Genomic DNA, 16,812 nt, shown 5'->3' with positions numbered 1-16,812 from the left:
AGGTAATAGGAGATGTCCCCTAACGCACTGGTATGTTTACTTTTGTGCGATTTTAACAATACAGATTCTCTTTAAGTGAACATTTGTGGTTACCCGCCATGCACCACTACTGAATATGCAAATTATCTCTTTATGCCCCTTTAGCAAGACTAGCATCCAGAACCGCAGAAATAGCACGGATCAGTGAATAATGGCGCACAGAGCCTATGCATAAAAATGGCGCCGCATTAAAAAGATACGCTTATCGCTATTTATCTGCACGGGGAAAAAAGAAGAAAAACGGCACACAGTAACATTTTTTATCAAAAGCGCTGTTCATATGCCAAACAGCAGATGTTATTGCGCACAGTAACGTTATTTATCAATAGCACCCTACATAAGCCAAACTGCAGACATTATTTAACTGCAAAACGGTGAATGGATTTCATGTAACACTGTCAAGGTTAGGGTTAGGCACCACCAGGGGAGATTTAAGGTTAGGCACCACCAGGCGGGTGGTTAGGGTTAGCCACAACCAGGGGATGGTTAGGGTTAGGCACCACCAGGGGGGGGGTCTAGGCGTTAGGGATAGGTACAGAGAGGATTCTGTGTGTTAACGCTAAATAACGATAAGGCTTTAATGTTAAGTAGCGATAAGCAACAAACTGATTAGCGGCAACACCGTGTGCCATTATTCGCAGGCGCCATTTTCAGATGGATTCGTATAGCAAGCCTATAGCTTTACATTTTATACAGCCACATCAACCCTACATGCAGACAGCCTGTTTCGGATTTTTGGTCCTCATCAGTACATGGCAGCTATTGATATGGCTGTGTGGGATAGGGCTTGGACCAGTACAACAGAGTAACAAAGCAGCTCGGGGTTACCCTAACCACTAGGAAAGTATAGGGGGCCAAAATAGACTCTCTTTTGGCCCCCTATACTTTCCTAGTGGTTTGGGTCACCCCGAGCTGCTTGGTTACTCAGCTAAATAGAACACACCCAGTCCTGCTGTCCAGTGCTGAATGGGGCTTTTGGGTTCCAAACTAAACGGTCCTGCATTTAAACACCAACACTACTGAATACATACCTGTGAGATACTTTATGGTGTTTGAAGTAATTTAGATGTAGCTTCCTGTCGTTCCAGGTGTCTTGTTCCTGCAGTATGGTGATGAGACAAGGCGTGTGCACATCACACATGAGATCACCAGCATGGACACGTTACATGCTCTTATTGTACACATGTTCCAGCAGAAACTCACCATGGGAATGCTAAAATCTCACAACACCGCAATACTTATCAAAGATGAATCCCGCAATGTCTTCTATGAACTGGAGGATGTCAGGTATGAACTGCTTAATGGATCCAAGGAGGGCCAATAGGAATTATGCTGAATCCACTACAGTGGTGTAAAAAACTTTTACTTCTTATTTACTTTCTTATTCTTTTGCATGTTTGTCACACTTAAATGTTTCTGCTCATCAAAAACCGTTAACCATTAGTTAAAGATAACATAATTGAACTCAAAATGCAGTTTTAAATGATGGTTTTTATTATTTAGTGAGAAAAAAAACTCAAAACCTACATGGCCTTGTGTGAAAAAGAAATTGCCCCCTGAACCTAATAACTGGTTGGACCACACTTAGCAGCAATAACTGCAATCAAGCGTTTGCGATAACTTGCAACGAGTCTTTTACAGCGCTCTGGAGGAATTTTGGCCCACTCATCTTTGCAGAATTGTTGTAATTCAGCTTTATTTGAGGGTTTTCTAGCATGAACTGCCTTTTTAAGCTCATGCCACAACATCTCAATAGGATTCAGGTCAGGGCTTTGACTAGGCCACCCCAAAGTCTTCATTTTGTTTTTCTTCAGCCATTCAGAGGTGGATTTGCTGGTGTCTTTTGGGTCATTGTCCTGCTGCAGCACCCAAGATCGCTTCAGCTTGAGTTGACGAACAGATGGCCGGACATTCTCCTTCAGGATTTTTTGGTAGACAGTAGAATTCATGGTTCCAGCTATCACAGCAAGCCTTCCAGGTCCTGAAGCAGCAAAACAACCCCAGACCATCACACTACCACCACCATATTTCACTGTTGGTATGATGTTCTTTTGCTGAAATGCTGTGTTACTTCTACGCCAGATGTAACGGGACACGCACCTTCCAAAAAGTTCAACTTTTGTCTCGGCCGTCCACAAGGTATTTTCCCACAAGTCTTGGCAATCATTGAGATTTTTTTTAGCAAAATTGAGACGAGCCTTAATGTTCTTTTTGCTTAAAAGTGGTTTGCGCCTTAGATATCTGCCATGCAGGCCGTTTTTGCCCAGTCTCTTTCTTATGGTGGAGTTGTGAACACTGACCTTAATTGAGGCAAGTGAGGCCTGCAGTTCTTTAGATGTTGTCCTGGGGTCTTTTGTGGCCTCTCGGATGAGTTTTCTCTGCGCTCTTGGGGTAATTTTGGTCGGCCAGCCACTCCTGGGAAGGTTCATCACTGTTCCATGTTTCTGCCATTTGTGGATAATGGCTCTCACTGTGGTTCGCTGGAGTCCCAAAGCTTTAGAAATGGCTTTATAACCTTTACCAGACTGATAGATCTCAATTACAGTACTTTTGTTCTTATTTGTTCCTGAATTTCTTTGGATCTTGGCATGATGTCTAGCTTTTGAGGTGCTTTTGGTCTACTTCTCTGTGTCAGATAGCTCCTATTTAAGTGATTTCTTGATTGAAACAGGTGTGGCAGTAATCAGGCCCTGGGGGGTGACTACAGAAATTGAACTCAGGTGTGATAAACCACAGTTAAGTTATTTTTTAACAAGGGGGCAATCACTTTTTCACACAGGGCAATGTAGGTTTTGAGTTTTTCTTCCTCACTAAATAATAAAAACCATCATTTAAAACTGCACTTTGTGTTCAATTATGTTATCTTTGACTAATAGCTAACGGTTTTTGATGAGCAGAAACATTTAAGTGTGACAAACATGCAAAAGAATAAGAAATCAGGAAGGGGGCAAATAGTTTTTCACACCACTGTATATGCCTGATGTGTTAATGTGAGACATTAAGATTAGTGAATAATGGACATTCATTATGAGTAAACAAAAGCATAGCTAGTTGTGAAGGGTTACAATTGGGCCAGATGATGAAAGAAAAAAGACAAGGTAAAAAACGAGTTTATTTTTTACACATACATTTACTTTAAGAAGGCTTTAACAGAGGATGCATTCAATTTCTAAGTATTAGGAGTTAATGCAGCTAATTAAATAAAAACAACTCATGTCCCATTCACTTATAATCTGCTTTGAAAATGCTTTATCACAAACGATTGTCTCAAATGAGAAACATGTAGCATGTGTATGTTGCTTTACTCTAGTGAGCGCTCCACTTTATTCATAGGCATGATTCATAAATTATAAACGCTATTGCCATATTGTTTCCAGTCAAATGACACTGAGATATATTTTCCTTTAAAGGATAGCTGACCCGAGGCAAAGCTACCAGCGGTAAGCATAGAGGTATAGTCATGCTGGATCCACATACCTCTGTGCATTGTCCGTTCCCGTACTCGTGCCTTGGTAAAACATTTAATTTTGGCTAAAGTTCTTTTCTATCACCCTCCGGTTCTCTCCTCTTCCCCACCCCATTCTCTGCCTTTAAAGGGGGTATCTGAGGAGTTTAAAACAAAGATCTACTTACCCGGGGTTTCCTCCAGCCCCTGTCAACCATTCTGTGCCCTCGCTGCACCTCCACTTCCTGCCGGTTGCCCGGGGTCCCCTCGAGTACACTCAAGATGACGTCAGTGCCACCACAAGCGACTCTAGTGCAGACACAGTAGATGCCGACCTGTCGAGGTCCGCATCTTGCACTGGAGTGGACCCCGGGCCACCGGCAGGAAGCGGAGGGGCTGGAGGAAAACCCGGGTAAGTAGATCTTTTTTTTTTTTTTTTTTTTTTTAAGCTCCTCGGACATTCCCTTTAGGGGGAGGTAAAGGGAGGGTGATGGGAGAAACATTGCAGCAAACATGCCTCTCTTCCTGTTGGAAGATTTTAAGTTGAATTTTCCAAGAATTGATCACTGGGACCGGAAGCCAGTTCACAATAAAAGTGGTGTAGAGCGGTGCTCACTTCTACCCTGCCGCTCCCCGGACCCTTCACTGACATGACACTGTTCATATTACCCACAATGCATTACAGTGAGAATTGCAGTGGAGACTGATGGCCCCATTCACTAAATGATGAACTTCAGACTAAACAAACATACTGTCAATAAGTTACATTAGTTATGTTAATTAAAATAGATAGGTAATATAATCTCTTACCCATCCTGTTTTAAAAGAACAGGCAAATGTTTGTGATTTCATGGGGGCAGCCATCTTTTTCATGGGGCAGCCATCTTTTTGGTACAAAGGAGGTGACAGCTGACAACTGTCCTTGGTCTTAATCACCCCTCTCAGCTGCGCTTCCTAAGCTTCAAATCTCAAATAAAAATGAAAAAAACAATTTTGCGCCAAAACTGCAGAAGAAGAAGAACATCATCAGAAATCCCATCATCCTTTGCACAACATCAGGAGAAAAATGCCCGGGCAGTTTTCTTCTGTGCAGCTAAAAATGATGCTTGGGTAAGAAAAACAAAGTTGTGGTGCTGTGAAACTGTTAAAGAAACACCAAGCCTTTTCAGTGCTGCTGAGTAGATTTTTAGTCTGGAGGTTCACTTTAAGGCCACATTGCTGCATACTCAAATGTGACCAACTGCAGCATTATGCTGTGTGCGACACTTGGCATTATTGCCAGTTCACAAAGGCCCAAAGGCTAACTTTTGTTAAAATGCACCACTGAAGTAAATCCCACTGTCCCTAAAAAACCTCCTTATGTAGCCTTAAAATACCAACATGCAATACTTGCTTGTGTTACCCTTCTGTGATGGGGCAGCCGTATTGTTTTGCTATCAGGATTTAGGATAGCATTTTCCACTCTGTATTATGCACTTTAGTTCCTCCTGCATAGATTACACGATACAGAATACCTCACTCGCTAACAATGCCCCTAATTTTACTGTACCTCTGATGGATATTCCAGGAAAGTCTTTTCATAATGAAACCCTGTTTTCTTGTGAAAAGAATATTGTTTAAAAAAGGTTTGATATTAAAGAAATTATGTTCATGTCAACTTGAAATGTAAACGTTAGGTCTGATTTTTAAAGAGATAAATACGATGGTTCATCAAGAAAGTCAGTCAATGTGTGTGCTAACAGCCTAACAAATTTACTGGAGAACCTGAAGCAAACTACAGAATATTATTGCTCTACTAGTGACCTTAGCCCATTTAAAAACGGGCTCTGGGTCTGTCACCGGCGCATGTCTGTACATGCCCCTCCTGGCCCCGTCCTCCCCCGCAAGCCATGCATGATTCCCCCAGCCCAGTGTCTCTGCGTCTCTGCAGTCTGCACATGTGCACAACGAAAAAACACACACACAGGGACATGGGACGCAGAGACACTTGCCTATTATTATATAGGATTCATGGTTTTGTAAGTATGTTAAGTAAGCTAATCCTCATGTATAGAGGTAGGTGATTGATATATTTAGGTCGATAATTATTTGGAAAGGGACTTTTTTTCTTATTTTGGTTCTGTACATTAACGATTAATTTTAAATGAAACAACTCAAATGCAGTTAAAGGGCAGACTTTTAGCTTTACTTCAGTGGGAAAATGACCCATAACATACAGCCAAAGCATCTCAGGAGTTTGTTAATGCAAAGAAGTTGAAGATTCTTGATTGGCCAAGTCAGTCACTTGATCTTAACCCAATTGAGCATGCATTTCACTTGTTGAAAACTAAACTTCAGACAGAAAGCCCCACAAGCAAATAGGAACTGAAAGCTGCTGCAGTAAAGGCCTGGCAGAGCATTAAAAAGGAGTAAACCCAGCATCTATTGATGTCTGAGTTCAAGACTTCAGGCTGTCATTGCCAACAAAGGGTCTTCAACCAAGTATTAGAAATTAGCATTATATTTCATTTTTTTGTCCAATTACTTTTGAGCCCCTGAAATGAAGCAATAGTGTTAAATGCTTTAGTCAAATTTGAATTAAAGCTGAAAGTCTGCACTTCAACTGCATCTGACTCTCATTTCATCGTGGTAATGTACAAAACCAAAATTAGAAAATGTTGGACTATATATAATGGTATATAATGGAAATAATGTCCTGTTCTACCATGTCTGTAATGGCTCTGACATCACCAGAGACATTTCATGAAGCCAGAGGTGGAAATCTGATGAATGAAGCCATTGAGATATATTGGAGTTTTCATTTGCAGTGTATATTGAACTATGAAGATTCTGATCCAGATACCCATGACCTGTTATGTGTGTATACAATGTAGGCCCAGGTACAGGCAGAAAATTAAAAAAAAAATTACATATAGCTCTGTTGTTGCCAGCGTTAAGTTTTTGTTTTGGCTTATAAAAGCCTATACAATATAATAAGTTAATTAAATGACACTTGAAGTTGCCCCAAGGTTTGTAAAACAAGCACATTAAATGGTGCACAAGAATGTGTAGCTGTTTACATGTGACCTGTTTTCATCTGCATGCCCTCTCTCCATTTTTCCACTATAATATTTGTTTTGAGTGGAAGCCAGTCACTTGGATGCCAAAGGCCTTCTCCTTCGGCACCCCATGGAAGCAATTTGCATGCCTAATTAGTTAACAGGATGTTCCAGGTGGGGTTGCAACGGTATGAAATTCTACGGTATGATAACCGTCTAAAAAAAATACCATGGTATTACAGTATACGGTATTATACAATTTGGACCTGGGGCCCCCCTTACACTAAATAATGTGCCCCCCTGTACACTAAATAATGTGCTCCCCCACCGCACTGTGGCATACATATGGCACCCCTCGGCATACATATGATTAAGCCGCCAGGATATTTGGGGTGCCGGGTAAAACTATAAAAAAGGCTCACCCTGCTCCTGCAAAAGTCCTGGTGGCGTTAGAGATAGGTGTAGCCAGTTAAAGGTGACCGCAGCATAGGTAGCCAGGGATAGGTGTAGCCAGAAGTAGGTGGCCACAGCATACATAGCCAGGGATAGGTGTAGCCAGTAGTAGGTGGCCGCAGCTTAGGTAGCCAGAAATAGGTGTAGCCAGTAGTAGGTGGCGCAGCTTAGGTAGCCATGAATAGGTGTAGCCAGTAGTAGGTAGCCCCAGAATAGTTAGCCAGGGATGGGTGTAGCCAGTAGTAGATTGCACAGCATAGGTAGCCAGTAGTAGGTGGCCACACCATGGGTAGCCAGTAGTAGGTGGCTGCAGCATAGGTAACCAAGGATTGGTGTAGCCAGTAGTAGGTGGTCGCAGCATAGGTTGCCAGGGATGGGTGTAGCCAGTATTAGGTAACCGCTACTACTGGCTACCTATCCTGCGGCCACCTACTACTGGCTACACCTATCCCTGGCTACCTATGCTGCAGCCACCTACTACTGGCTACACCTATTTCTGGCTACCTAAGCTGTGGCCACCTACTACTGGCTACACCTATCCCTGGCTACCTACTTTTGGCTACACTTATCCCTGGCTACCTATGCTGCAGCCACCTTCTCCTGGCTACACCTATCCCTGGCTGCTTATGCTGTGGTCACCTTTTACCGGCTACACCTATCTCTAACGCCACCAAGACTTTTGCAGGAGCAGGGTGAGCCTTTTTTATAGTTTTACCCGGCGCCCCAAATCTCCCAGCGGCTTAATCATATGTATGCAGAGAGGTGCCATATGTACGCCACACTGCGGTGGGGGACGCATTGTTTAGTGTAAGGGGGGCCCCGGGTCCAAATTGTATAATACCGTATACCGTAATACCATGGTATTTTTTTTTTTTTTAGATGGTTATCATACTGTGGAATTTCATACCGTTGCAACCCCACCTGGAACATCCTGTTAACTAATTAGCAAAGCGCATGCATTTTCAGGAAAACAGAAACGCAAACGCACAAAAAACGCACATCAAAATAGGTCAAAAACCCAAACGCATGCAATTTGCAGTGGAACAGGGCCATACGTGTGTGCAACCACAAAGCAGCCCCTGCAACTGCTTTGATTTTGGATTGCGGTGAGGTTTTAAAGCTGCTGCTGGAGCTGATGATAAAAAAACATCTGGTGGTATAGATACGCAACTCCCATCATGCTTTGCAGTGCAGACGAACCGCAGGGGGGATAAATAAATACTCACTTGCCGGCAGGTCCTCCACGCGTGTACTGGCTTCTTCCTCCTTCCTGTTCTTGCATCCCATTTCCTTGAAACAGTATTTGTACCCCCACCGCTGTGTCCCCCCCCCTGCTCTCTATACTGCAGTCACCTATGTTGCCTACACCTATCACTGGCTACCTATTCTGCAGCCACCTACTACTGGCTATACGTATCCCTGTTGCGGCCACCTACTACTGGCTACACCCAGGGGCGTCGCTAGCCCTATTTTGGGGTGGCACGTGCCCCCAATCTGTTCTGGGGTGCCACAGATCTCAGCGGCTCCCTCCAGCCGCCGCCGCGTCAATCAGACCTCAGGATCAGGCGGCGAGCCGGCGACCAATCGTGCGGGCGCTAGGACCCAGCGCCCGCACTGATATGCGGAAGTGACATCACTTCCGCATATAGAGCGGGTGCGTCCGGATCCCGCTCTTACAACTGGTCGGGTCGCCGCTGGTCCTGAGGTCTACACTGCCAGGTGAGGGGGGGAGCGGCGGCGGCTAGAGGGGGGGCCTCCCTGTCACTCACTCACTGCCTAAAGGGGCTCCCTGTCACTCACTCACTACCTAATGGGCTCCCTGTCACTCACTCACTACCTAATGGGCTCCCTGTCACTCACTCACTACCTAAAGGGGCTCCCTGTCACTCACTCACTACCTAAAGGGCCTCCCTGGCACTCACTCACTGCCTAAAGGGGCTCCCTGGCACTCACTCACTGCCTAAAGGGCTCCCTGTCACTCACTCACTTCCTGAAGGGGCTCCCTGTCACTCACTCCCTAAAGGGGCTCCCTGGCACTCACTCACTTCCTAAAGGAGCTCCCTGGCACTCACTCACTACCTAAAGGGGCTCCCTGGCACTCACTCACTGCCTGAAGGAGCTCCCTGGCACTCACTCACTACCTAAAGGGGCTCCCTGTCACTCACTCACTACCTAAAGGGGCTCCCTGGCACTCACTCACTACCTAAAGGGCCTCCCTGGCACTCACTCACTACCTAAAGGGCCTACCTGGCACTCACTCACTACCTAAAGGGCCTCCCTGACACTCACTCACTGCCTAAAGGGGCTCCCTGGCACTCACTCACTACCTAAAGGGGCTCCCTGGCACTCACTCATTGCCTGAAGGGGCTCCCTGGCACTCACTCACTGCCTGAAGGGGCTCCCTGGCACTCGCTCACTACCTAAAGGGGCTCCCTGTCACTCACTCACTGCCTAAAGGGGCTCCCTGGCACTCACTCACTACCTAAAGGGCCTCCCTGTCACTCACTCACTGCCTAAAGGGGCTCCCTGGCACTCACTCACTGCCTGAAGGGGCTCCCTGGCACTCACTCACTTCCTAAAGGGCCTCCCTGGCACTCACTCACTGCCTGAAGGGGCTCCCTGGCACTCACTCACTGCCTGAAGGGGCTCCCTGGCACTCACTCACTGCCTAAAGGGGCTCCCTGGCACTCACTCACTACCTAAAGGGGCTCCCTGGCACTCACTCACTACCTAAAGGGCCTCCCTGGCACTCACTCACTACCTAAAGGGCCTCCCTGGCACTCACTCACTACCTAAAGGGGTTCCCTGGCACTCACTCACTGCCTGAAGGGGCTCCCTGGCACTCACTCACTGCCTAAAGGGGCTCCCTGGCACTCACTTACTACCTAAAGGGGCTCCCTGTCACTCACTCACTACCTAAAGGGCCTCCCTGGCACTCACTCACTGCCTAAAGGGGCTCCCTGCACTCACTCACTACCTAAAGGGCCTCCCTGGCACTCACTCACTACCTAATGGGGCTCCCTGGCACTCACTCACTGCCTGAAGGGGCTCCCTGGCACTCACTCACTGCCTGAAGGGGCTCCCTGGCACTCACTCACTGCCTAAAGGGGCTCCCTGGCACTCACTCACTACTTAAAGGGGCTCCCTGTCACTCACTATTGGGGTCCCTGTCACTCACTACCTAACTGGAGGCGCCTGTCACTCACTAGCTAACCTGGGGGTCCCTGTCACTCACTACCTAACTTGGGGGGCTACCATATTAAGGGGGCATTCTGCCTATTTATGTGAAATGCTGTCTATTTATGTGCCTCATGACTGCTGAATTTGTCTTGTTGGGAGCCTTATGATTTGTTGGGGGCCTCAAGATTGCTGAATTTGTCTTGTTGGGGGCCTCATGATTGCTGAATTTGTCTTGTTGGGGGCCTCATGATTTGTTGGAGGCCTCATGATTGCTGAATTTGTCTTGTTGGGGGTCACATGATTGCTAACTGCGAGACTGTGGGAAAAGCTGAATCCTTATCATATGAGACAATAGCATTAAACCTACTTTTTTAGCTTTTTAAAACAGAAAATAAAACTGGGAGGTTCTAAAAAATTGAATACATTTTTCAGGAGTAGGATGGATGAAATGGTTTATCTTCACAGTTTATTTTCAAATTGGATTTTCCATAATGTTCATGTATGAGTTAAAAAGTTTGTACAGTATTTAGTTTAAATTGCTGTTGCCACTTTGCGATAGATAAGTGACTTTTGGGTTGCAGTTTGGGCACTCGGCCTCCAAAAGGTTCGCCACCACTGTCATAATCTAATGTCCCACCATTGCTAGGTTCATGTAAATTTGTCTCCACCCGTTACCACACCTATATTCTGGTCCATGGCCCTTCCATTTTTCGGTGCGGCGCGATAAGCACGCCGCACAACGTGATCCTCATATTTTTGTCACGCTAGCTGCAGTGTGCTGAATTCTGCTGCCTACAGTATGTACAGTATACGCTGTTCTCTAGTGCCTGCACTGTGTGCTGATTTACCTCCAGTGTGTACAGTGTAAGGTGTTACTCTGTGCCTTTACTGATTGTAAACCAGCTGTATTGTATGCTGATCCCTGCTACTTTCAGTATGTACAGTATTAGCTGTAAAGCCTGGTACACACATACAATTTTGATTAACCAATTTTAGCTCTGTTCATAAAATTCATTGTCTGTTGGCCCACTTACTGCACGGGGGTGGTAAAATTGGGGGTCAGTGATTGACCAATCAAAATTGTATGTGCGTATACATCTTTGATCTATGCCTATACTGATTGTAAATTATCTAAATAAAGACCAGGGGGCTCCATCCAATATTTCGATGGGCAGGCCCGTTATCTGTAGCTTACACCACTGCTAAGTTCATGTACATTTGGCCCCACCCATGGCCACGCCCACGCACCTCATGGCCATGCCCATTTTTGCCGCGCCTCCCCGCCTGGTGCCCACAGGTGCCCCCGATCTCCAAGGACCCTAGAAATGCCCCTGGCTACACCTATCCCTGGCTACCTATGCTGCTGCCACCTACTACTGGCTACACCTATCCCTGGCTACCTATGCTGCAACCACCTACTACTGGCTACACCTAGGTAACCTGGGATGGGCGTTGCCAGTATTAAGTGACCGCAGCATAGGTAGCCAGTGATAGGAGTAGCCAGTAGTAGGTGGTCACAGCATAGGTAGACAGGGATAGGTGTATCCAGTAGTAGGTGGTCGCAGCACCGGTAGCCAGGTATAGGTGTAGCCAGTAGTAGGTGGCAGCAGCATAAGTAGCCAGGTATAGGTGTAGCCAGTAGTAGGTGGCAGCAGCATAAGTAGCCAGGGATAGGTGTAGCCAGTAGTAGGTGGCAGCAGCATAAGTAGCCAGGGATAGGTGTAGCCAGTAGTAGGTGGCCGCAGCATAGGTAGCCAGGGATGGGTGTAGCCAGTATTAGGTGACCACAGCATAGGTAGCCAGGGATAGGTGTAGCCAGTAGTAGGTGGTCACAGCATAGGTAGCCAGGTGTAGGTGGCAGCAGCATAGGTAGCCAGGGATAGGTGTAGCCAGTAGTAGGTGGCCGCAGCATAGGTAGCCAGGGATGGGTGTAGCCAGTATTAGGTGACTGCAGCATAGGTAGCCAGGGATAGGTGTAGCCAGTAGTAGGTGGCAGCAGCATAGGTAGCCAGGGATAGGTGTAGCCAGTAGTAGGTGGCAGCAGCATATGTAGCCAGGGATGGTTATAGCCAGTAGTAGATGGCAGCAGAATAGGTTGCCAGTGATATGTGTAGGCAGGATAGGTGCCAGGGGGAGGGGGGGGGCGCAGCGGTGGGGGTACAAATACTCACTTGCAGATGTGTACTGGCTTCATTCTTCTTCCTGTTCTTGCATTTCATCTTCTTGTAACCGCGCACAGGGGTCGCTGTTTCAAGGAAATGGGACGCAAGAACAGGAAGAAGAATGAAGCCAGTACACGCATGGAGGACTCGCCGGCAAGTGAGTATTTATTTATCCCCCCCCCCCGCGGTTCGTCTGTACTGCAAAGCATGATGGGAGTTGCGCATCTATACCACCAGATGTTATCATCAGCTCCAGCAGCAGCCTTAAAACCTCACCGCAATCCCAAATCAAAGCAGTTGCAGGGGCTGCTTTGTGGTTGCACACACGTATGGCCCTGTTCCACTGCAAATTGCATGCGTTTGGGTTTTTGACCTATTTTGATGTGCGTTTTTTGTGCGTTTGTGTTTCTGTTTTTCTGATTGGCAAGTGTTATCTTGAATTTTGAAAAAAGATACTGGTGGTTAAATCAAAATTTCTATGCGTTTTCATGCATTGCTATACTTCACATTGAAACACGAAACGCATCATAATCACACAGACATGTTTGCATTTTTTTTACAAATCGGAAAGCAGCAGTGGAAAAGGCCACCCAAGATTCTTATTTTAAACCAGCTGCACTTAAGAATCAGAAAATGCATGCGTTTTTGACAAAAACGCAGCTAGTGGAAAAGGGCTCTAACTCCTAATAAATGACATAATTTGATTGGAGAGCAGGATAACAGCCCTTTTTCAATAGACGTGATTGGATCCGAAAGTTGTTTTGCCGATTGCTACAGCACCGCAATTAACTTGTAAATCACTGTGCTGTTTTTCCACTAGTGGGATTCGTTTTTTGTACCCAGATCACAATTCCCGGCCTGCACAATTTTTGGTGCATTTGTGCTCCTACCATGACCATACACCCGATGGATTGTGGGGCAAATCACGGCAGTAGAAATGGAAGGAAATGCAATCATGGGATCTCATTCCCTAGTGGAAAAGGGCCTTAACTGTGATTATCTGACAGATCAGTAATTGATCAGTAAATACAGTACGTATGTGGCTGCTTTATTACAACTAACTTGTCAAGATACATAAATATGTTTTACTTCTTTGCCTGGACTGAGACTTTAACATGTCTTCTTCTTCCCTTGTTCAGAATGCTAATTGCAGCTTTATATTGATGTGTAGGTAGCTCATCCTTCCCTTAATATTATTGATCTTCCTCTTCTCTTTTTGTAGAGATATCCAGGACCGAAGTATTATAAAAATCTACCGGAAGGAGCCCATTTACTCCTCGTTTCCTGCTCCTCACATCACCAACGGGGACGTGAGAGTAAGCGGAAAAGACCGCTGGTCAGACTGCTGTCACCGGCTTTGGCTGGGTCTGGGCTGGGGGCTGGAAGTAGGTGGCAGCGATTGCTCCCAGCCCAGAAGCATGTGTGTCCTTGTGTGGAATGGGAGCTGTGCATGTGCATGGCTGTCAAGTGTCTCTGTGTAATGTGTGACATGACAGATGTGTCTACAGAGGCTGTTGCAGGTCTGTGTGCCGTTATAAATGTTTATTCATTAACTGCTGCTTTTCTGTGGGCAATTTAAAGGTTTTCCCCAGATGCAGATTCCCCTTCCCTGCTGCTTAGCTGTCTTCTGAAAAAGGCACCATTTCTAGCTTGACAACTGATTCCATGGTGCAAATCTTCAAGCTGCTGTTTGTGTATCTTTGATAGTCCATAATGCCTAGTACACACCATGAGATTTTCTGGCACATTTACTGCCAGATCGATTATTTTCAATATGTCCGATCTGATTTCCGATCAAAACATAAAATCGTTCGGAAATTAGATCGGACATGTTGGAAATAATAGATCTAGCAGTAGATCTGCCAGAAAATCTCATAATTTGTGCCAGGCATTAGGATCTGCACCATCTTATAAATAATGCTTTTACTACATTTCCATTAAAATGACAGCATAAAAATGTGCTGCGGTCTAACAGGAAGCATGGTGTTTTGGACACGGTCCTTTTTCAAACTGCCACAGACACACTGCACAAACCTTCCAGATCACAACTCCTTTTATACTGCAGGAGTGGACTTGATGGAAGATTTGCAACATGCTCATTATCATAAATACATATGCAAAATACCCCCTCAAAGTAAGAACAAGACAATGCAGCCCCTGCACACAAGTTATTGCACCAAGTAAAAGAGAAGGTAAGCTACTACTCACAACATTCCTGAAACCATGTCTGCATTCAACCATGCAAGACACAACCACCCCTACGGTGGAAGCAGTCCCTTTGTTGTAAGCATGGCATGCTCAGCCAGTCATCACTAAGCACAGGACAACACAGATAGGCCCGCTAACAGCCAACCATAATGTTACCTACAGCATCCACCACTTCTGAGATTTCCGAGACCACGCTCCCGCCAACCAATTAGAAGTCAGCAACCAACATCCGCTGCACGACTTTAATAAAAGTGCTGCCTCTCACCAGAGGGAACTCAGCATTGTTGCAACCAATCAATAACTGGCCTACAACATCCGTGTGGAGACTATATAAAGTCATTGCCTTGAAAATAGCGTGTAAGCATAAATTACACTCAATATTACAAAGCACATAAATAGTACAGTACATCCACATTGTTATCAATTGTAGAATAGCATAGTCTCTAAGTCCGTTAAGCCACTTGTTGATTGGTCCCGATGATGGTGAGTTCCCTCTGGTGAGTGGTAGCACTTTTATTGAAGTCATGGAGTGGAAGTTGGTGGTTGAAACTGATTGTTCAGGGGGCACTGGTGAGGAGGAGCTTGGTTTTGGAAACCTCAGATGTTGCAGGTAACCTTAAGATTGGCTGTGAGCGGGCCTATCCATGTTTCCATGTGCTTAGTGATGATTGGGTCTAGGGGCAGTTGTGTCTTGCATGGATGGAAGCAGACATGGTTTGAGGAATGTTATTTGTAGCCTACACCCTGTACATGTTGCCCATTAGGTCCGCCAGCTCTGCTTCTACTTAGTGCAATGACGTGTACAGGGGCCGTGTTGTCTGTGGGTACATTCTTACTTTGAGGTGGATGTTTTGCATATGTATTTATGATAATGAGCATGTTGCACAGTCTTCCTTCAGGTCTACTCTTGGGGTATAAAAGGAGATTTAATCTGGACAGTCTGTGCAATGTGCCTGAAAAAGGATGGAGTGTCCAAAACGCCATGCTTCACGTTAGACCCTTGTATTTATGCTTTCATTTTAATGGAAATTTAATAAAAGCAATTTTTTAATACGATGATGCAGATATCCTTATGGACTATTAAGGAACACATTTGCCTGTGACTCCAGGGAATCTTTTGCACATTGACTCCTATTGGTGCTGGATTACTGGCATTATATTTGTGTATCTTTAAGCAGATTTAGACAAATGACCAAACTACCAGAACAGCCAATCAAAAATTGGGTATTCCCTGGAGTTCATCATGGAAGCGCTTGTCAAGAAGCCCCTTGCTTGTGTTTCAAGAGACAAATTGGTTTGCAGCAAGTGCTGCTAGCTGGATGGATGCACCGTGTTAAGGTGTTCCTACAGTTGTGAGATAAATGTGGCTAGGACGGTTAAGTTATCAATGCAGTGAAAGGTGGGAGTCTGTGTGTGAGCGATAAATTTGTGTACATTGGCTTCTCTTTGTTAAGGCGATGTCTTGTGTATTTAGTGTGATGTATATGCAAGATTTGTGTGCACAAGATGCCATGTGGTGGTCTCCGATAGGGAATCAGTATGCATGTAGAATGTGGCTGTTGTATTTATTTTCTCATTGCTGGCACATTCATGAATCCGAGGTAGGAGGAAGCAGTGTCAGTTGTGTATTGCACTCTCTACTGAAGGTGCCCACACTTTCCAGCTACTTTTAAAAAAATTATGAATTGAAAATGATCTACCAGGTAGAATATACCTACAGATACAAGTCACAACTGCAGCACATGCACAGCGTTGTCCATCAGTGATAACCACAAGCCGCCTATCAAATAGATGCATATCATAGTCCTCCTCGTTAAGCCAAATAAACAGTGATTGACCAAAGCGTCATAATAGAATACTTACAGTAGCCTCAATTCATTCACTAAGATTATGCTGGAGATAAGACAAGAGAAAACTTACCACCACACATCAATGATATTTTCAGTATTAATTTGTGTTGCAAGGCAATAGTGGAGTAGCACGTTCTATCTTTATGAAAGGGGGAGAAGGGCCAATGCACAGCATACAACAGAGTGGCTTCTGCTGGCAGGATGGGGAGGGAAACAGTGGATTTGGATGTTGATTTTACTTTAATAATTTGGCATGCCAGATCTTTAACAACCTTGGCAGGCCTCTAAAGGCTCATACACACATCAGACTATGGTCTTTGGAAAATGAAAGATCACAGACCAATCTTACCACCCTTCATGTAGTATGAGAGCCATACTCTACACAGTCTTTTCTATGGAGCTGAACTCCACATCAGAAAAAAAATCTTTGCAAGATG

General features: G+C 45.3%; 1 protein-coding gene across 27 annotated transcripts in view; it reads left to right on the top strand.

Moving 5' to 3' along the window:
- Nucleotides 1-16,812, top strand: part of SRCIN1 (SRC kinase signaling inhibitor 1) — a 1,481,450-nt gene that overhangs the window by 1,231,150 nt on the left and 233,488 nt on the right. For 23 of the 27 annotated variants that reach the window (XM_068262488.1, XM_068262500.1, XM_068262499.1 and 20 more), the window contains 2 exons: nt 1,128-1,326; nt 13,540-13,702. In XM_068262488.1, the coding sequence (XP_068118589.1) occupies nt 1,128-1,326; nt 13,540-13,702 (362 nt within the window). The remainder of the gene's footprint in view (nt 1-1,127; nt 1,327-13,539; nt 13,703-16,812) is intronic. The other 4 variants (XM_068262513.1, XM_068262512.1, XM_068262494.1 and 1 more) reach the window with 1 other exon arrangement.

This window comes from Hyperolius riggenbachi, chromosome 12 (genome assembly GCF_040937935.1).
Source record: "Hyperolius riggenbachi isolate aHypRig1 chromosome 12, aHypRig1.pri, whole genome shotgun sequence".
Classification (NCBI taxonomy): Eukaryota; Metazoa; Chordata; class Amphibia; order Anura; family Hyperoliidae; genus Hyperolius; species Hyperolius riggenbachi.
The sequence above is the reverse complement of the archived record's forward strand: the minus strand, read 5'-3'. Positions and strand labels throughout refer to the sequence as shown.